Here is a 22198-nt window from a genome sequence, read left to right on the forward strand (position 1 = left end):
TTTGATTTACTGGTGTTATCAAGGGAAGCAATCAGGAGAATTCAGTCAATAATTTTCACAACCGTGCAGCCACCATTAATTTGCTCTAAAACAAAAAAGCTACAGGCACTTTGAGTGCAGTTATTAACGAGACAGAGGTTCAAGGTGATGGGCGTCCCTAACGTCCTGCATGCTGAAATTACAGAGAACAATAACATGCCAATGTAAGTCAACATACAACCGTGTGATGGTCTTCATTAGGTCTTCGTTCTTTGCGTCAAAATTATTTTTAAAAATGCGTGTAGCACCATTCTTCACGTCACATCTTAGTTGTGATGCAAATATAAATATAAGCATTTGCGACAAATAATTATAATTATTTGAAAACTTAATTGGAAAAAAATATTAAATGTTTTGTTTAAGGCTATAATTTGTCATTGCCAAAAGGGACACATTAGTCTAGACAAAATCTGCTATGTTGCCTGCAAAATGAGTATAATTACACTGTATTCACAGAGACATAGTGCAATTAAGGTGTTGTTTTTGGTTGAAATGCTTGTGTAAGTAAAAATAATTCCAAGTGAAATTGTTATTGTATCATTAATGCCTGACCCTGAGATCAGGAAATCAGTTTCAGTAATTTTTGTTTAACATGTCAGCCAGTCAAGCGCAACCATAACGTGTTGCTTCATCTCTTAAATATGCATTAAAATAATATGTAGGTGGTTGAAACCTGATTTTTGGATTTGGAAAACCAACTCCTGCTGAAAACAGTCTTTTTTGTTAAATATGGTGCCCATTATTGAAACTAACCTTCTTTTTTACCCTGGGGGGGGTGCAGTGATGATGCCACGATGTCTGGGACCACTCCCCCCTATCAGTAATCAATACGGATGTCCATCTCCATGCACACCAGGTGCTGAGCCCAGCTGCTTCTAGGAATAAGGGTACGAGGAGAGAAAGGAGAGCGGAATCAGGCACAGATGCATCATTGTTATTCATGCAAAGAGAGTCAGGATCAAGTTCATAAGAGGCTCAATTGAACACGCAGGACTAGTTTCCTGGAAATAAGTGTTGCAGTGATGAGCAGTTCAAATTTGATTTGATGTGCTTTGCAGAATATAAACAATCATAAATTAACAAAACACAATGTAGATGGTAATTATAAATATGAGGAACACAATCTATTTCCTATCAGTGCCTCATGGGCAGTGTATGCAGGATGGACTTGGTAAATGCAGAGGTGAACTATATCTTAAATAACTACAAATAGTGAGAGTACAGTGCAATGTTAAGGCCATTTACTTAAGTATTACAGTACACTTCTACCTTATTAGATATCAGAGGGATTTTTTTTTTTTACTTTACTTACTAACATGTTGCAGATTACATGGCCCAACAGCATGTAATGCTTTTTTAAAATCTTCATAGTGATACTTACCTACTTTTACTTAAGGAGGTTTCCGGATGCAGGACTTAAATTGGGGGGCATTTTAACCCGCATTATTGTAACTATTACTACATTTCTACTACTTTTACTTGAGCAAATGCTCTGAATGGATCTTCAACCACTGGGATCTGGGGCTAAACACGATAGAACAATGCATCAGAAGTAGTGATGGACGAGAGGAATACCTTTGCACACTCCATTTTGAGCAGGTGTGGCGGGAGGACACTGTCCTGGAGGAGATACCTGTGTGTTTTGGGGGGAAATCATGAGGATGAGATGAACTTTCACCCTGCGGCAAATCTCGCGAGAACTCCTTGCGGTTACCAGGGGAACGGGAGCCCGTGAAGTCGCGCTAGTCTGTTGTGGACTCACCGTGATGGAAAACGGAGCCACAGCATCACTTTTGTAAATCACAGGTAAATAGACACGCGTGCCATATATTCGCTCGTGATGGAAGTAATCTAGAGTCATATCAACGCATTTGGCCGCACCGTCCACTCTCTCCAAGGTTGGTACCGTAGTTAGCAGGCTAATGCTAGCTGGCTAAAGCTAACGTAGCTAACAAACTCTTGTTGCCTGCCGGTTCTGTTTTGACCCGACTTCTCTACCAACCCTGGCTCCTCTTTCATAAGCAGTCTGTAAAGTGCGCTGCATAAGTAAATACTGACTTGGGCTGAATTTCTGACAGTGGGGGTAAATGTGGCTAACGTTACCGGTGTCAATATGAGCCTGTGGGCTAGCATAAGTCATTGACGGTTCGCGCTAAAATTCAATAACTAGTGAATGTTTGGTGTGTACAAGGACGGCTGACATCAAGTTATTGCAAGTGTTATTTTCCGTCAGCCTCTGCATTTTTAATAACTTGCTCAGCTGCTCGTTTGCACAGCTGATGCTGAACCTGTGTGGTGAATTGTGATGTTAACGTTGCTCTTGTTTCTACACAGGTGCGTTTGACAGAGAAGCCAATCGGTAATATTCAGCACAAAATGCCTTCACCACAAGTCCTGCAGCCGATTCTTAAAATGAAGGTGGACGAGCTCTTTCTCAACTGGCTGAGTGATCCAGCGACACAGTCACTACTCAAGGATTATCTTGAGTTAATCAAAAGTGGTCAGCATCTGGATCTGAGCAGTGTGGACGCCCGGGAGAAAAGGTTGTTGACCTTCAACGAGAACAACAATGTGGCATCCCAAAGGAACCTGGCAGAGAGGAGGCCTGCGTCCCTCAGTGCCCAGTCCAGCCCCCCATCTACCACCACCACCCTCCCTTCTGGTAGTAGCAGTCACACCAGAGTGACAGGACCCAATGGCAGAGTACTGCGGAGGTCTGTCAGCACAAAAAAGGTAAATTATCCACTGAGACAGTAAATGAACAGATTGAGCAACATTTGAATGGCATGTCATCTGATTTCTTTGTGCATGTAGCTCTTTGCCATCATTGTTGAACCTCTTTTCCAAACTGTTATGGAATAGTTTTACAGGTTTAAACAAGATTTCTGAACATATCATGCCACAGGGCTTTCATCTAAGGTTTCCGTTAACATAAAAAAACAAGGTGTTCAGTCTTCTTCTTGGAGCCATCTAAAGTAACCGTGACCTAAGGGTGTGTAGCAAAATCATAATCTTAGTAAGCCCCCTAAGTCTCTGTTTAGCAGCATTTATTAGAAGCAAAATATACAGTTCCCATAGTGATGGGATTTACGTTGAATATGATTAAAACCTGAATTCATATCTATCACATTGCTTAAATGGTTTATTTTGTATTTTACTTGGCCGTACACTCAATTACGAGTCAAAACATCCGAACTGTACAATCTAATATTTCTGAAGCTAAGTTAATAACCGCCTTCAAAACATGCATGTTTAACATGCTTGTTAACTTCATTTAGACCAAAAAGATGAGGATTTGTTACACTTACAGATGAGACGTGTGTGAACATTATTTATTTAGATGTGTTTGCTGAAAACACTGTCAAACATGAAACCTAAGCCTACATATCCATGTTACTGTTGACAGTAGAGTTCAAATTCTAGTTTCTCAAGCTTGGCCCTAAAGTATCCTCTGGGATCTTTATTTTCCCAGGCTGGCCACAAGAGGCTGCTGAGTAGCCTACAGGATCAAAGGAATTAAAGGAGTGTCCATTCTGCACTATCATAGTGGAGCCTCCATGTCTGTAGGCATATGTAGTGATTATTAGTCAAATACTTTCCAAATGTTCAGGCCTCACCCACGAATTAGTGTGGTATGAGAGGTGGGAGTGTCTGAACCAAGCTTGTCCCCGGCACTGTGGTTACTCCTTTCAGCTCGTGTGCTGCAGATCTTATTGTGCTGTGATTGGTCTCTGAAATTATAAAGGATTGTTGCTTTTGGCGGATTCGATTATAGAGGAAATCAAGCTACACAAAGCAGTTAAAAGGCTCCGAATGTTTTGCGCGTCTGTCAAGATAAGAAGTTGTGAACGTAGCGAGTGTAATGACTGGGACAGCTGCGGCCACGTGCTCCTTGAGAACTCTGCCTTTTACATGTTGTTGACATGCTAAAGACAGACATGAGGAGGCATTCAAGGGGTGACTGGTGCGACATTTGTTCTCTCTGACTGAAGCACCAGCACTAAAGAGCCAGACTTAATGCTAAAATGCTACACACAGAAAGGCAAATGTGTCTTGAAGATGACATTGACATTTTTTTTTACAACTATATAACTATACCCAGCCTGCATGGGCTTACAAGTCACCACAAATCAATGGAAACCAGATCCAGAATACATTTCCAAACATTAGTATTATTCTAGAAATAAAGAATACCAGTTCATAGAAATTACATAATCAGATTTTAAGACTTTCATGTCTGTGGCAATTTTCATACTGTACTCACAAAGCATATATAATTTTATTCGAGTAAAGACTGATTTTAAAAATCCATCATGCTTTATTTTCAGCCAAATGTAGCCAACTAGAACACATAAAAATTAATCTGATCTTCTGCACACCAGCATATCTCAGGTCCAGGCAAACTGGTCATGCCAAGGCCTTTTTGTGACCAGATCAGAAAGGTTTAATTGCTAAACCAGCCTGAACACAGGGGGAGGGGGACATAAAAGACTTTGTGGGTTTCAAATTTTAGTGTTTCTAACAAGAGGGAACAGTTGGCTCTTCTCCTTCTGTCTTGTCTGTTTAACATGAGCTCTTGTGATGGAACATTAAGAGGTTTTACAGATGGATTTGAACTTTGTGATTTTCACATCCACGACTCCGGCGTTCCTCCCGGTGACCTTAAGTCCCCTAAAGCCACGTCCTCACCCCAGATCAACATAAAGCAACTGCTGGATAGTTTGTGTATCCTGCTCTGATGTGTCACTCCATATTAAAGGGATTGTGAGGTTGCATAAAGTAATACTTCTATTTTAAGACAACAAAATGAATTCCTGCATACAGATGCATTCTTTTAAGGATTACTCAAAAATTCAATTTATGTCCCGCTGATGCAGCCTGGAGCAGCTGGTCTGACTTTGACATCAGACACTGATATAGATAGCCTTAGTTCCCATGCGTTGGCATTAGATACCCAGAACTGTGCCAGGGAGATGAGGTGTGGCAGCGCACTCATCCTCTGCGCAATTTACTCTGAAATAGCTTCTATTAGATGCTGCTCATTGTCAGAATATGTTGTCGTGGATCTTTTATTTACACTATGTACAGTAAATATCCGATCCCCATGAAGGCTTGGCTTTCAGTGCTGCAGTGGAGCTAAACACCTAACATTTCCTTTGAGTTATGAGTGCAAATGGTCACACACACACACACACACACACACACATAGTTTTAGTCATGCAGAACACTAAAAACAAATTTTGCTTTACTTTTTCTTCTGTTCTCAGCATCTGCATTTAGGATCACAGGTTATTTCGCAAGATGTATTTTTATAACATGCTTGGTTGGGCACAGCAACATTGAAGCTATTTGAAGCAGGGGTCCAGGGTCACGTTATCAGTTGCCTGACCTGTCAGAGAGAACCAGGTGTTAAACTGTTTCCCACAAGTCCTTTTATTTTGGAGTCTTGGTAACGTGGGAGTGTAAAGTGTATGATTGCAAACTTTGGGTTTCTGCTGGGAGTCAGCTGGTTTGAGTCCAAGTACAAAGAAATATGAGGTGTCTGTGGCATCTCCTGCATTCGTTAGATTTGTTTGTTTGGTTTTTAATTTTCTAAAAAGTGGCCTCATATTTTAGATGTTTGTTTTCTTACCTTAATTTTGCCGTCGGTTCGTGCAGCTGTTAGAGACCAAGTAGATCCGTACACACTCTGAACTCAGATATCTTCCAGTTTGTTCTGTATACAGCCATTTCATTTGGACTCTCACAGCGGTGAAAACCCTGGAAATATAAAGATAATGTCACTTTTAAAGTTCGTTTTCAAGGACAGGCGATACTTTGGGGGAAAAGTGAAATTACAGCGTTCAACGTCATCTTGGCAAACTTGAATAACATTTATGTTTTAAAAATGGAAAATGCAATAAAAGAAGAATAGGTAAAATTCACTTGGTCTCGAAAGGCCTAACAACTAGTTACCATAAACCATAATTTTCACTGTTTGCATAGTAGATACTGTAATACATGATGTTGTGTAAGTGTGGTGGGGGGTTGTGTGTGTGGCACTCTTCATCTGCAGCTTTCTGTTTTTACTGTTCTGACCCTTTGCTCCACTTCTGGTGCCATTTTGACTGCTTAGCTTTTTGATAACTGTCCCACTCTGTTTTGGCGTTATTACTCTAATGCCAGCTAGCCGATCTGCTCGCATCATGTCCTACTTTTTGTCGTCCCCTGAACCCACCATGCTGTCAGTGTATGAGGACTATTTTTGGCCCACATTCACATGTATCCCAAATCCCCGTCTCAGACATCTGATTGTGGTGGATTGAGCCGGAGCTTTCTGGATTTCACAGCAGCACCGGTTCTGTGCCCGTGCTGTAAACCAGTTGTGGCTCCAGCCCTCTGTCGTGAGATGATTTGAGTCACATCTGTGTGTACTCGCTGTGGTCCATGTCACTGGTTCATTGTTTGTGGGACACCACGTATGCTTGTATTGACAGTCTGGGAAAGCCCTGCGGGGATTTTTGATCAGTTTTAATCTATTTATCTGCACTGTGGTCGCCTTTCTGCCCCGCGTCTTGTCTGTTCAATACTACAGTGTTAAAAGCCATTTTGACTGAAGCTCGGCTAAAATATAACCTCAGCAGCATCTGACTGCTGGACATTATGTATGTAAACCTGCCACTAAATCCAGACAGTATGTTTCATATATCCCATCTGTTGCGTAATGACACAAAACATGACTGGACACATGTTTCTGTACAAATCAGATTTAGCTGTTTACAGATTAGACACACTGTGGGGTCAGCGTTAGTTGTCATGTTGTTTTGTTTGTCACAGTGACCCATTAGAGTGTGGACAGGGTACTTTTAGCAGCCTGTCTGACTGATATTAACCTCAGAGGCTGATGTTGTTTGGAAACCCTGCCTGCAAGATGAGTTTGCTAGTTGTAATGCTCGCAGGAGTACATTTTGGATATTTAAAAGCCACACACTTCATACAGTCCTGTATAAAGTTTACATTCAGAACCTGTGTTTTTGTGTCTGTGTTGCTGCTGTTAACACCATGCATGCCTGGATTGTAAAACACCAGCGGGGCTGTGGTCTCGTATGTAAACCAACACATCATTATCCCTGCTGCACTGTGAATCCGCTGTTTATGAAACACACTTCAGATTTTGTTTGCTCCAACACAACAACGGACAGACCAGTATTCCATGTGAGTTGACAGTTTCATCTGATCTACCAGGTTTTATTTGGGCCTTGGTGCTTTTCCTTTCCATATTTGGTCTGAATTGATGAGCATGAACAAAAGGCAGCCAGTGTGAAAAGCCATCATACAAACAGCTTATCAAGCATGTGCAGTGTCCTGTCTGGGGGATAACAGGAACTGGGTTTGAGCAGAAACCAGCGGAAAACTGTGGCGTTTCTGATCCTGTCATCTAAAAATACTGTGGGTGCGCCTTCGCGTTCTGTGTAAAACAACAAACAACATTAACAAATACAGGGTTATTTATGTAGTCTACTCATGTGGACATCTGTGACCATTTCTGTTTAGTTAACGTGCACATCAGTACATATATACGTGTGTGTTCAGGGCTTTCCTCAGGTACAGCCAGTGCAGTGAAGGCAACACCAGAGCTGTTAGATCAGCATATTCACGGAGAATTGATGTAATTGCCATCACTCCAGGACAGCAGCAACCGGAAGCGGATGTTTGTTTGAGTACTAAAGATACACCCTTGTTTCTCCAGATCTAGTTTCTTGGATTGCCCAAACAGTGCTTGCTGGTGCTTTTAATAGGCGCAGACTGGTTCAGTCATCATTCTTTGAATTTGACATGTCTCTCCCCCCTCCTCTATTGCCCATCAACTATAATAAGACATGGAATGGCTGGCAGCCCAAGCTTGCAAAGACAAGGCAAAACAAAGACCACCATATAACCAGATGCAGAAGAGTTGATTATATTTACTGTGTGTATCATCTGGTGATTTGACCCACACTCTTGTTACTAAGTAGTCATACCTTGTTTTTTATTTGCCCGTGCCTCATTAAGTTTATTTTGTCTGCCTGCTGTTCTTGTGATTTATATATTCGGGCAGATTTAGTAACAGATGTAGGCAGGTTTAGCAGAACTAACATGTGGCTTTCATTATATTCCATCACTTCAGGGGTTTTATTTTGAATTTTCCCATTAGCGGATGTACGTACTGTCCTAAGGAGAGGGGTCCAGTTTGACAGGCACAAAGCGCAAGCAAAGTTTTTGTGAAGTTTTTGGTCGTGTGGGAACTTTTCAGAGAGGAGGGCGGTGAACATGAGCAGCGTGGCACGGTGGTATTAAGGTGCATCCCTCAATTGGCTCCTGACGCTGCTGCAAGCTGCAACAACAGGTCTGTCTCTTTACATAACCTTCCATGAGCACAGAGGAATGCAAACTGGAAAGGGCAGATCCACTGCACACACCCCTCCCATCCCACACATACACCGAGTGACTCCCACACACATGCATCCCGTCACTTCTTATCTCCCCAGCAGCTTTGAGGCAAAGGCTTCCTGACCCTGTGAGGTGTGTGTGTGTGTGTGTGCGTGTGTGCACATTCTGTAGAGATTGGGACAGAGCAGCAGGCAGAGCTGAGATTGTGCGACCAGATCTGGAATGGGAGAGAGAGTCACAGTAGCAGCTGCTCCTTTGCATTAAGAGGCTCTCACTCTGACAGAGGACAATCACAGGGACACAGACACAGAGGACTTCCACTGCCGCCGCTGCCTTTTGCTCACACTGCCGACTGGTACTGACTCATTTGTGCAGTCAAGAGGATAACACTGGATTGAGTGTTGTCGTTGTGTGTATGTGTTCCCCGTCCTGTCTGGAGCGAGGATGAGGATGAGGGAGCTGTCTCTGCGTCAGGACCCTGACCTGAGGAAGGAGTTGGCTCTGCTGGCACGCGGCTGTGACTTTGTTCTGCCCTCTCGGTTCAAGAAGAGGCTCAGAGCCTTCCAACAAGGACAGGCAGGTGTTTGTATGAGCGTACCTTCCACCACACAGGCTTTGCTGGCCTGTCAGCCTCTGAGCAGGTCCATTAACATGGATCAGCACTTGTGGGCTTCATATCTTTGTATTCAGATTGCATTTGTCCTAATCCACTGTATTACAGACCACTGTTAATCTATATTAAATCTACCTGTTCATTCACAAAGTGGAACTGTAAGCCAGTTGCACATTGGATGAGTGTGAACAAGTGAGCACTTGCATCACTTTCTTCAGGCATAATTAAAACCTTCACCAACTAGCTAACACACACATTTCTGTGTCATATGAATTGCAATTGTTGTGCATACAATATCAACTTTTGTTAGTGAATTTTGCAGGTTCTTGGGGACAACGTATTGTTCCTTCCAAGGAGATACGAGGTCTGAGCCTTAGTAATTGGATGATGTTTGATCTTGTGTGGTATGTTGTGCTCCGCCGCTTTGCTGTCCTCTTACAGACCACATTTCTGTGAATGTGCAAAATGTCATGGGGCTTAGCTGTTGTACTCCAGAGCTCTGGTAGCGGTAAGCATGAAGGGAGAGAGAGAGAGGGAGAGGGGACAGTTCGGGGCAGGGCAACAGGAGATGTTTATGTCCTTTTATAGCCATGCCTGACACCAACACACAGGACAGAGAAGACCAGAGGATCAGCAGCATTTTGCATTTATCAGGTTAAAACAAGCACATTACCACTGACAGAAAACAGCAGAACAATTTCAGTGAGTGTGGACACATGCATACAGAAATGGACGTGGCTAGATTTAGCCTCTGTATGTCCTCCTCTGTAATTTTACAGTTTTAAATCATGCTGTTTAAAGTGTTATTGTTGCAGACCTGATTATTATATTTAGGCTGTGTGAAATCTAACCCAAAAAAAAAAAAAAAACAGCATGACTTTATTTGTGTCTCTCAGCAGACGACAGTTTGGTTAGGTGATTATTAAAGGCCTCGGAGACTGATCCCAACAGCGAATTCTCAAGTCATGTAAATAGTCTTTGGGTATGAGATGACGATTGAGAGCGAAGCGTGCTCTGCTCAAGGCTGTTTTTAGTAACTGGTAAATATGTGCAACATCGCAACACCTTTGAATCTTAATGGCTTCTTATGTGTGTGGCTATTAAATAGTGATTCATGTCCTCTGTGGCACGGTCCTCAGCAAGTCAGCCTCGTGTAAATTTTATCAATGAATATGATGTCCTCACAGTGTGTCAGCTGTGATCAGTCGGTGTTATAAATCACGCTGGTTTTGAATCAGATTTATTATTCAAAATGTGGGAGTAATGTTGCTCAGTGTTATTGTTGTTCGACTTAAAGGGTACACTGGTTTTCACTGCCATGAATATAGAACTTAACACTCACGCACACCATGCTATTATTTGAGGTCAGCTGAAAGGACATGCTGATGTTGCTACTGTATGTCCAAGCTCTGACATTTGGAAAGATTTCTGTGTGCATGAAAGTTACAGAGAGTAAAGATTAGGAAAAAATATCAAGATTCAGGCTAGTATCCAGTAATGACTCTAAGCTAACAGACCCTAAATCCCTACTTAACCTCCTACTGTAACCAATATTTTTCAGTAATCAGGTATGCAGTTCAAACATAGCCAAGGCTCGCTCGTTCTTTTTAAGGAAACGCACATTAATACATCATGACGCAGTTGTCATCTAGTCCTTTATACTGGGACTGACAGCCGAAGAAAGGTTTATTTCATTCTTATTTAATTCTTTAATCAATAGGGCTTTTCACAGCAGACGTTTTGACATGACATAGCTGGTGTATTTAGTATCATTAATAATTCCAGTATTGCACTGAGGTGCGTCAGGTCCAAGGCCATGATTTTGTGCATGCCGACTCACAGTCAGGGGTTGCCGGGTTATTTGTAACGTGCATTTCCCTCTATGTTGTCAAAATGTCTTCTGTGAAAAGGACTGATTTAATAGTGCTGTCCCTCTCTCGGGTAAATGCAGTCACTAAGAGGGATGTGCTAAAGTCTCATCTTCAGTATTTTTGGAGCATATAACTTAAACTACACTGACATGGATCATAATATGGAGTATTCTGTTTTTTCCTCAACTGATTAGTGCAAATATCGGTCTCTTTTTAAACATTACTGATTAGATTTTTTTAAATGTGCGTTAAGTCATATTTCGCTCATGTGGTTTAGAGCCATCATTGTTTTTACAGCTGTGGATTACATGTCTGTAAACATTGTTGTGATGATCCCTTTCCAGTGATGACTACTGCTCACATCAGACCAATTAGTTGACTTTAATAAGATCAGTCACTTACTCCGGTTTGTTTACCTCATAAAATAGAGTGCCATATGTAGTTATTAATTATAAATGCCCTCAGCCTTATCTAGTATCACTTTGTTATGTATATATTTTTAAAGTCCTGACTCTCTAAATCATAATTTGATAAACGGATAACATGAACAAGTTGTAAACATTGCTGCTTTTCAGCAACAGACTAAAATTGCTGCCAGTTAAACCGACCCACAGATATTGATATGACGCATATTTATTGAAATCAATTAGAGTCTGTTAGAGGGGAATGTATCACAGGAATATCTATTACAGATAAGTGGATTAAAAAATATTATTGCGGAGTATTCAAAACTCTTCCCTAATGGGCCTTGGGGCTGCTGAGAGGTGTGGTTACAGTGCTATCAATGTAGAGTTTGTGTAAAGACGAGCCTTCGCACATGCTGGAATGTTTGAGCTGTATAATAGTGTTAGCGTTTGCTAGCATCACTGGCTAACAGTTTATTTCTGTGTTTGTCTCAGGCCCAGGTGAGGACGGAGGAGCCCGTCACCACAGCGCTGAGTGAAAGCATTCCAAAGTTTTACTTCCCACAGGGCCGGCCCCAAGCCAACCTCAACACTGACAGCCTCATTTCCAAAATTGAAAAAATATTTTCCCAATTCCCAAATGAAAGGGCCACCATTGAGGACATGGGGCAGGTTGCCAAGGTGAGAATGTGATTTGCAGCACGGAGGTTCAGCTGCCACCCAGAAAATTATTTTCATCACTGCCATTTAGCTCCCGACTTTAAGAATGTTTGCTGATTTTAAACCTCTCGGAAAATATCTCTGTCTCCCTGAGGAATGTGAGCAATGGCCCTAGGGGAACCTGAGTGAAGAGAGAAATGACAGCTAGATTTCCTCAGGGAAGTCTTTAAGTGATGCAACACTGCTTGTCAACCCAACAGTGTTATGTGTCATTGGAAGTTCAAGAGCTTATTTAATTTTTTTATTTTTTTCCATTACTCTTCTCTATATTCACACCACACAGCAGCCAATCTCTCCTGGTTATTTGTCTCCCTAGGCCTGTGAGTGCCCTCTCTACTGGAAAATGCCATTGTTCTGCTCGGCTGGAGGAGACAGGACCGGCTTCGTCTCTGTTCACAAGTTCGTGGCTATGTGGAGAAAGTAAGACAATGGCTCCTCTTATTCTCTCTGGGCCACTGGCGTACTCGCAGCCAAATGGCAATGATGACCACTCGCTGAGCTTACAGACGCTGCTCTCTGCTATCATGGCTTTTTCTTTTTCACTTATAAACAGAAATCAATGATCACAAAGGCCTCAAAAATGCCCACAAGGGGACTGCTGCTTGGCATATACAGAACTTCAACGAAAACATCCATTCAGTGTCTTTCTGTGTGAAATTGAAAGGAATAGCGTAGGGCTTTTGTAATGGCGGCTGAACACTTAGCTTTGTGCTGAATGCTGTTGCATGCAATAGGCATGCTCTTGTATTAATGTGTGAGCCCCCAGAGAACTGGACAGACCTGGCCTTTGACTCAACTCATGACTGAGCCATTCTTAGAAGAGAGGCCACAGTAGATGCTTGCATTATTCCCCCTTCGCTACCTTCACACTCAGCAATTATAATCACCGAGCAGCAATTCAGAATCCTAATTTCAGAATGTATTACTTGCACTTTCACTTTTGAGGGGAACAATTTCAAACTTGTGCACTTGAACGAATGATAAAGAGGACAGAGAGGGAGAACATAAGAGCAAAAGAGGGTGTAACCTTGCAACCATCTGTTCTCTCTTTTCTCCTCCAGGACTCTGCAGACCTGTCACGATGACGCTTCTAAATTTGTGCACCTCTTGGCCAAGCCTGGCTGTAATTACCTGGAACAAGACGACTTTATTCCATTCCTGCAGGTACTGGCTGCAGCACACCCAGGGAGAGGGCCGGGCTTGGCAGTGCAGGATGGCAAAATTGCATTGGCTAAGGGTGATGCGAACTGGACTTAATTTTTGGCCTGCCCTGCTGAGGCAGTGCCTTTTTCATGTGGCGGGGGGGGGACTAATTTAGGGACGTTACTGTGAGCCAGTAATATAGTGGAGGGGAGTTTACTGAATGGAGGTTCCATAGGTGCAGGACTCAGGTTCAGCAGAAATTAACCGAGGGGAGATGGAGGTGAAAATGGGTCTTATGTGTAGCAGCAAAATAATTCCAGAAGAGACGGATGGAGATTTATCAAATTGTTCCAAAAGAACAGTCTAATTGTTTGCTTAGTCTTAACACGCAGACCTGCTGCGCTGGCTGTTTGTATTCTCATTCCCATGACAAGCTGTTGGTGCTCCACACTTGCCCCGCCCTACACCTGATCCATTTTCATGCTGGCAGGAGCGGCTGGGCTGCACTGAACAGCCGTTAGCATACCATCAGAGATGCCTTGTGGCACACACTGTTTAATTTGTATGGTTCCGCTCGGCGAATCGCCTTTGACTGTTTTGATGAATGAATGGCGGATTGCAGTGGAGTAGATTTGACTGTCCCCGCCTGTTTCCTGTGCCCGGTGATTTATGTGTTTCTCTATGATTTAATTTCTCACAGTGAGAGTCGAGGAGGCACGACGGCTGCCCTGAAATAAGGCCTTTTAATTTCATTGCCGCCTTCGCATTTATGTCAACAATTCTTTCCCCCAGCAGAAGGGAAGGGGCTAGAATAAACAAAGGCCATAGGGGAGTTTGGTAAAAATATAGCTACAATTCATTTGAAATGCAGCACACCCCCTTATGACTTTCTGGCACGAGGAAGGTTAAGTGCAGTCACTAGCAAATGTCTTTTCTCTTTGCTGTCAAATCAGAAAAGCTTAAGCTCATCCCAAAACCGGTTGACCCAGTGTTTTCTGTCTTCAAAGGAACATTCAAATTTGAAGGCCTCTCCCAACAAGGCCTGGAGCCTTTTCTCTACACAGAACAATGTATAAAGCATATGGCATGACAGAGTGATGCAGATAGACACTGACAACTTCTGACGTTTGAATAAGTACACGTTTATATGCCTACTCTGAATGTCATGTGGTTAGTCTGCCAGAAAAAAAAGAGAGACGCATGTGGTTTGCCATTAAAGTCATCTCTGAAAGTAACTACAGAATTAAACTGAACAAATGTCTGTGATATTGTCGTATGCTCAGCGTGCCGTTTAGTTGTTCTTTTGCATTTGTGTCTGTTAGCTTTGTGGTGTTTTTTTTTTATGGAAAAGAGACAGACATGCAGCAGGGACAAAGTGAGCTGGCTTTACTTTATGTTTCCAGGATGTGGTGAACTCACACGCAGGTCTGGCCTTTCTTAAGGAGGCACCGGACTTTCACTCGCGCTACATCACCACGGTAACTACTGCAAATTTGAATGTCGCGAAACATTAAAATGGTATTGCGTTGATTAAGCTTTGCTCATGCATCATTTAGTTACACATGGCAACGCTGTTAATTGTTTTCCAGGTGATTCAGAGGATATTCTACAATGTGAACCGGTCATGGACTGGAAAAATAACATGTTCAGAGCTCAGGAAAAGCAACTTTCTTCAGGTAAATTACTCCACAATTATAAATTCTGTTTTTGCCTCTTGTACTGGAGTCTGTTTGTTATGTTGTTATGTCTTTTGGCCCCTAAAAATATGCAATGATTTAAATACACCAGACTTTAAAGGCCATTAAATACCCTAATATACTTACAAGGAAAGAAAAAAAATCCACCTTATGTCAACTTTAGTGGTGCAAGTGGTCGTATACAAAAAGAGGCAACGGCATGCAATACGTAGGAATAGACTGAGTCGGGAATGTAGTCAAAATAAAACCAAGAGGAGGGAAAAAAAATCTCACCAAAGTAACTGCTGAAATCTGAGAACACTGCAAACTGGGTAACACACACACACACACATGTGTGTGGTCAGATGATGGAGCTGTAAACATGTCAACAGTTTAATTCGATTATCCGAGCCACTTTATTTGGAGGTAAAACTGAGAGTGAGGCACCCATAGTGTTGATAGAACTCCTCAATGCTGCAGAAAGGAGTGTGAACAAGGATAGTTTGGTTCATGTTAACGGTATATTGATAATTACACTTTGGCCGTGTTGTATTATTTATTTATTTGTCTCCTGTCCCAGAACTTGGCGTTGCTGGAGCAGGAAGAGGACGTGAACCAGCTGACGGAGTTCTTCTCCTATGAACACTTCTATGTTATCTACTGCAAGTTCTGGGAGCTGGACACTGACCACGACCTCTACATAGACCAGAAGGACCTGGCACAGCACAATGACCAAGGTCCTCCAGTCTTCAAGAAATCACACCAGACTAGAGTCAAACGTTTGAAACAATATCTTGTCAGAACAGAAGAGATTCGCACTAAAATAACTCTTCCTTTAACGTTCCTGGCATTTGTTGGTGCAGTCGGTAGGCTCAAACTACATGTAACAATAAAAAGCATTTGTAAACGTTATGTGGTCCAGGTCTACTGCTCACACAAACACATACTCAGGAAAAAGCCTCGTCTATGACACGTCCTCCACACACACTCAACACCACATGTTCTTGGTTGATGGTCTGTGAGTGAGACCGGGGAAATGAGACACAAGATCAATAGGAGAGCAGCGTACATGCTCTAGTCGCATGACGCCACGTCTGGAGTCATTTCTACCACTATATGGTCAAAATGATGACCGGAGGATTTATAGCATTGTCAAGATAAAAAAGAGCTCCACTAGCCGGTCCGGATTTACAGGCTGTGAGAATGGATTACATGTGTTGTGAAAAAAGTTGTACATTAGCTGTGAGAGATGTTGTATGAGAGAAAACTGTTCAACTTTTCCAACAGTCTGGATTGTAAGTAATCGCTTTGTTGTATTTTTTTTTTTTCCCAGCCATCTCCCATAAAATGATTGAGAGGATATTTTCAGGCACAGTAACAAGGTAAGTGAAAAAAGTAATAGAGTTTAAAGGATGCTCATCATAAATGGAGAGTTTTATGGTTTTATTTCACCTCCGGTCTCAGTGGTGATTGTGTGGTTTATTCCATTAGAGACAGACGGGTGTATAAGGAAGGGCGGCTCAGTTATGCTGATTTTGTCTGGTTCCTCATCTCTGAGGAGGACAAGAAGACTGACACCAGGTATCCAGACGCACACCCACACTAACTGTATCAGCGTGTCTGTCTTTTCTCTCGTGCTCACTGCTCTTTCCCCTTTTGTCCTGCGTCCAGTATAGAGTACTGGTTCCGCTGCATGGACCTGGACGGGGACGGCGTGCTCAGCATGTACGAGCTGGAGTACTTCTACGAGGAGCAGTGCCAGAAGCTGGAGAGCATGGCTATTGAGCCCCTTCCCTTCGAAGACTGCCTCTGCCAAATGCTTGACCTTGTCAAGCCTGAGGTCGAAGGTCAGACCCGTTTTACCTTTATACACACTCTCTCGGGAGTTCACGCACCAGCAAGCCAGACGGGCTACTTTTTCTTCTTCTTTTTTGTTTTTACTAACAGTAACAGTCACATGCACTAATCATTAGCTGAGGGAACAGTTCTAGATGACGGACTGATCTGGACTGCCTGCTGCCAGCTGTTGGTGTCATCCACACCGTCAACAAATTCCCTCCAGCGCTCAGCTTCACCACCGTGCCATTTAGAAGACACTAGTGAGGGTATGCATGCTCAGTATTGATAGCCACAGCAAGAATGTGACCCTCAGTCGACCTGGTGGTATGCTGTACCGGTGAAGCTATGTAATATAACATGTAATGTGAGATGTAACAGCTTCTTGACTGTGTGTTTGAGGCTGAAACAGTTATGCCTCCTCCAGACAAAAGCCTGTTAAGATTCATTTTCTTTAGGAGACTTCTGGTCTGTTGTGCAGGCGTATGAACGTGAGCACTAGCTGCAGACAGAGAGAGAGAGAGAGAGAGAGATGTTACGTTTGATGACAGGGACATAATATGCAGATCTAAAATGCCACTGTGAAGGAACACACAACTTTATTCTCTCATCAGCCAAAGGCCTCTTTCCTGCTATCTGGGCTTAGAGTTGATTTTAACATATCATGCATCACTTTGAAAGCACATCTATGTCTTATCAAAAGGCAAATTGGACATCTTAGACTTTGCTGGAGCTAATGGCAGCCTCCAAACATCAGGCCGGGCTTCCTTTCAGGTTCCATTTGAAGGCTTCAAACTAAAGGTGATGGGGCTTTTGCTGTCAGCATCCCTGAGCTTTTTAAGCAGCTGCATGAAAATCGGTGTGATGTTTAAAATCAGCGTATCCAGATTCGACACACAGTTTTGAAACGCTTTGACTTTTTTGGGACATGATTAATCATTTTCTATAATTGATCCAGTAAAAAATCCCAAACATTTGCTGGTAACAGATTTTCTCAAATCTGAAAATGTGCTGCTTTTCTGCTTTCACATCATCTCATCTAATCATCTAATCATCTAATACCTTTGATTTTTCAACCCAGAACAGTTTGAGGACTTGACACGAGGCTCTGATATCTTGATAACAGACACACATCGAGACAAGATGATTCAAGTGGAAAAAAAAAAAAATGATTGACAGATTAAATGATAAAAGCAAAAGTTTGTTGCGGCCTGACTGTGAAATATTGTGGCCCGGCCAAGATCACATCCTTAACCTCAGACACACTACAAGATGAGCCAGGGAGGCTGTTCACTGAGTCAGCTAAGTCTCAGGCCAATTTTGAAAGCTAGATTGGATGGCAGAGTCCAGCTAAAAGTCAGTCAGGCTGTGGTGAGAGCTATTAAATAGTTTGATAATAGCCGATGCCGTAAATCATCTGTCGCTGGGTAACTTTGTGTTCAAGACCCTGTTTTATCCCCTTCAGGTAAGATCACTCTGCGGGACCTTAAGAGGTGCAAGCTGTCCCACATCTTCTTCGACACTTTCTTCAACATAGAGAAGTACCTGGACCACGAGCAGAGGGATCCATTCTCTGTCATAAGGGTGAGGTTAAACTAAAACGATGGGACGCCACCAGATGCGAGATAGTGTGACGACCTGTTCTCCTGTCAGAGGTCAAAGCGGATCGTGTAACTTGTCGTGTTTTTAAGGAGGTGGAGACAGACGGCCAGGAGCTCTCGGACTGGGAGAAATACGCTGCAGAGGAGTACGACATCCTGGTGGCTGAGGAGGCTGCCAACGATCAGTGCAACGACGTGTAAGTCTGACTTTACCAATGGATCTGTTAGAACTCAGTTACAACCCTGTACCCGCATTAATCAAACTGTTAAAAGTCTAACTTTGGACTTAAAGGGTCAGTTCGGATTCAGTTTGTTACCTTCAGTGGATGTCGGTCAGTACGCCCCCAGTTTGGACAAGCAGGGACTCTAATCAGTGGACGGGGAGGGCAGAAACACTTACCCTTTTCTTTGGCACTATGTTTTCTCGGCCGTACAACTTATGTATTCTTCCACACACTGCTCACTGTATTATGCTCCAGATCAGCTGTTTGAGTCAGTTTCAGCAGAGTACAGAAGTTGTATGGTTAAGAAAATGTCGTGCCAAATAAAAGGGCTGTCTGACAGCAAGGTAAAGCGATGAAGATATTCTAAATGTAGCTTTAGGTGGGCCTTTTTTTTTAGGTTTCTGAAAACCGTCTTCCTGCTGCCCCACGTCCGCAGTGTTTAGCGTCTGTGTCTGGACTCCTGTCTGCTTCTCCAAACTCTGAGCGCGCTGACCGCCTGCGACTTTAGCTAATACACTGACTGTGGATAAGCACCTCATACAAGCCCACTTCAAACAAAAAGTATGAACTAACCCTTTAAATGAACTGTCCTTGAATGTGACACAGTGTGAAACTTTCTTCTGTGCGTCGTTTACCAGCAGCAGAATTTGTTTCCTGCTTCAGTTTTTTTTTAGTCTTTGTGTCAATTTCGGCCCATTTTTTGTCCAATTTGTTCACTGAACATATCAGACTGTTGTCGGTTTCTGCAGGACATGAAAAAAGATTTTACGCAGTTAAAATTAAGTTTTTAAGAATATATGACGGATATAGAAACATATGGCAGATTCAGGAATAGCCAATCAGCCTCATCTCCAAGCACAAATGTAATCATGGGATCAGTTAAAGTCGATTTTAAAGGTTATTCCTACACTTTTCAGCAAGTACAATTTTGTTGCTTGAACTTTTTTACGTTTAATACATTTTAAAGTTTTTCTTAAGTCTAGTAAATACAGAGTCTGATTTTTGTGCTCGCTGTTGTGATTAGAAACATTAATAATAATGATTATGAGTGCTGAATTTCCAATGGTCCTCAAATGTGGCGACGTTTCGACCTGTCATGGCGGGAGAAGCACTGCTGTAGTCAAACATGTTTAAGACTTTCTGTTTGGTCAGGCATTTGTGGTTTAGTAAAAAGATCAAGCGCTCAGAGATAACAGTGCTTACACTGTTTTTGAAGCAGTTAAGTGAGATCAGCTGCTGCGGGGAAGTTGATTTCAAACAGATTCCTGTCTAACTGGACAATGTACACAGCAGAGTGACAGAGCCCGAGGCCCTCTGAGAGTGAGGCAGTGATAGAGGAGGCTGTTGACAGGAATGTTGTGTGGCGGTTTTAGGAACACCACCGACTTCTAAAGACAGACCGCTGACCAGAGCAGGTAAGAAACTCAGGGTACCGGTAGGGATTAAGTGTTCTCCTCCTCCTCCTCCTCCTCCTTCCTCTCTCGTCCTAAACCTACTCCTAGCTCGTGCCCCCACCCCACCAGTCTGAGCCAGCTGCTGACAGCAGAGAGTTGTTTTGTCAGACGGCACAGTATCATGTGAATGTGGCCGTGTTTTAGAGCCGGGAGTCTGTTTTTGAACCAGACAGTTTCTCTTTTTCCCTCCTTCCTCCTCTAAAACAAGCTCCTGCACCACCTCTGTTCCCTTAATGTGGTGCCCCTCCGTCCTTTCCAGTCACGCTGGTCTGTTGAAAACCTCCAGTCTGTTCAGTCTTGTCTTCATAGTTTAACATTTTGGGAACTGCGTTTTCTTTGACGAAAAGGTCGACGCCGCTTTCACAGCTCTGATAAATACATACAGCTACCTGTAACGTCCTCTAATTAACTCTTACAAAAAAAAAACAGTGTTTATAAATTAACTGTCAGACTACCAGGACTCCTTTTTACACTTTAGTTTTTGTACCAATTAAACAAACAAGTCACACAACATGTTAATCAGATAGTTTTAGAGATACTGGGTCACCTTTAGACAGAGCCATGCTAGCAGTTTACCCCAGCCTCCAGTCTTTGTGCTAAGCTAAGCTAACAAGCTTCTGGTGGTAGTTTCATACTTGATGTACAAACATGAGAGCGTTTCTATTGATCTTCTTTAACTGTTGGAAAGAAAGCAAACAAACGAATTTCCCAAAAGTCAAACTATTTCTTTTTTACATGGTTCAACTTCAGCACGTTCACCACAGGAAGTGGTTCTCTTGTGTTTTAATGACCGTGTCAGCCCTGTGGTGACTGTACGACAGTGGTTCTCAAACTTTTCCACGTCAAGGACCCCAAAACTGACAAAGATTAGACTACGGACCCCCATTTCATAAGATTTTGTCCCAGCCCCCCCCCCCCCATTTGATTAGTTTTTAGATGTTTTATTACACATGACCAGGATAGTCACACATTCTGTCATTGTGTTGCTTATATATGGAGTTACAGTCTAAATAAATACCCTTTGAGAACCACTGCTCGACCGCATGTGAGTGAGATGTTACCGATCCTTCTCTCCGTGTCTCTTTAGGTATGATAATCCTTTGAGCCCTTTGGGGCAGCACATCTCCAGCGACCTGGGTCTGACAAAGAGACACTTCTTTGAGATCCCCAGTCCGCACTGCAACCTGGACCTGGATGAGTATGAATATGAAGAAGACTTTGAATGACCCTCGGCCCTGTGGGGCTTTCTCACAAGCCCGCCGAGCGCCGTGCGCTCCCAGACACAGAGCTCGACCGGCGGCGGCGGCGGACGGGTCGCGTCAAGCCGGAGGCCCGGTTCCCATCCAGCGTAACGGGACACGCTTCAATAAACAGGGAGTGAACACAAAGCCGGAGACACTGCCAGGAGAAAAGGACACAGCATCACACATCTGCCTAACAGGAAATTGGAAGTGGTCACATTACTGTACTATACCAGAGGTTTTAACATTCTCAGCCGTCACCACCGCTGATTCACGATGTCACGATCCGCACGTTCACGCCCTCCTCGCTCCGTCCCCACACGCCAGCACAGGACAAGTTGTGATTTGCATGTAAAGCTTATAAAATGATAATGTTTGGGGGCAGAGTGTTGTTTCATCCCAACGTCATTACAGTGGAATCACAGTCACATGAAGCTAAATCACACATCTTTACACACCGGAGCTCCCTGGACACGTTGATTCAATTCAGCTTCTTCTGAACTAATCACCACCTGAAGTCATTGGCCAATGTTACATTCCAGTGATCATCACAAGACGGTTTTCTGCCACACAGTAAAATCCATTCATGAGAAGTTACTGTAGATGCCAAACAAGCCACCGTCGAGCCTGCTGCACTCAGCTCACACTGCCACGGTTTGTATTGTACAGGTCTGTAGTCACTCTGACGTAGCTTCACTGGATGTGTGAGATGGGTTATAAATTATTAGAGATGAATTTATAAATAACTGTAAATATCTATTTGGTGCTTGCTGTGTTGTAAATGATTCGGGCAAGTGTTTTAGACACATTCTTGTTTTTTTTTTTCTATGTTATTAAGTACTTAATTTGATTGTATTTTGACCGAACAAAAAGGAACCAATTTTAAAATGTTTTGCTTTTCTTTAAATTAATAATAAAGCCTTAGCCGATGGAAAAGTAAAAGACAACAGGCTGCAGTTTAATTGGA

General features: G+C 42.8%; 1 protein-coding gene across 2 annotated transcripts; it reads left to right on the top strand.

Moving 5' to 3' along the window:
- Positions 1 to 1763: 1763 nt before the first annotated feature.
- Positions 1764 to 22178, top strand: ppp2r3b (protein phosphatase 2, regulatory subunit B'', beta). Of its 2 annotated transcripts, XM_070837907.1 has the most exons (14): positions 1764 to 1845; positions 2374 to 2772; positions 11832 to 12017; positions 12373 to 12476; positions 13118 to 13220; positions 14603 to 14677; positions 14789 to 14875; positions 15456 to 15612; positions 16209 to 16257; positions 16367 to 16456; positions 16547 to 16722; positions 18177 to 18295; positions 18403 to 18509; positions 21078 to 22178. In XM_070837907.1, exons 2-14 carry the CDS (start codon positions 2416 to 2418, stop codon positions 21214 to 21216), a joined length of 1749 nt encoding a protein of 582 aa, XP_070694008.1. In that variant the 5' UTR covers positions 1764 to 1845; positions 2374 to 2415; the 3' UTR covers positions 21217 to 22178. The 2 variants fall into 2 exon arrangements, with proteins under 2 accessions (XP_070694008.1, XP_070694009.1); XM_070837908.1 differs by lacking the exons at positions 1764 to 1845; positions 2374 to 2772 and adding an exon at positions 8764 to 9024.
- The last annotated feature ends 20 nt before the right edge of the window (positions 22179 to 22198 follow it).

This window comes from Pempheris klunzingeri, chromosome 10 (assembly GCF_042242105.1).
Source record: "Pempheris klunzingeri isolate RE-2024b chromosome 10, fPemKlu1.hap1, whole genome shotgun sequence".
Taxonomy (NCBI): Eukaryota; Metazoa; Chordata; class Actinopteri; order Acropomatiformes; family Pempheridae; genus Pempheris; species Pempheris klunzingeri.

Coding starts and splice junctions, on each gene's coding strand:
- ppp2r3b (XM_070837907.1), top strand. CDS start 2,416: ATGCCTTCACCACAAGTCCTGCAGCCGATTCTTAAAATGAAGGTGGAC. Junction 14,876..15,455: donor GGAAAAGCAACTTTCTTCAG/GTAAATTACTCC, acceptor CTCCTGTCCCAG/AACTTGGCGTTGCTGGAGCA. Junction 18,510..21,077: donor AACGATCAGTGCAACGACGT/GTAAGTCTGACT, acceptor GTGTCTCTTTAG/GTATGATAATCCTTTGAGCC.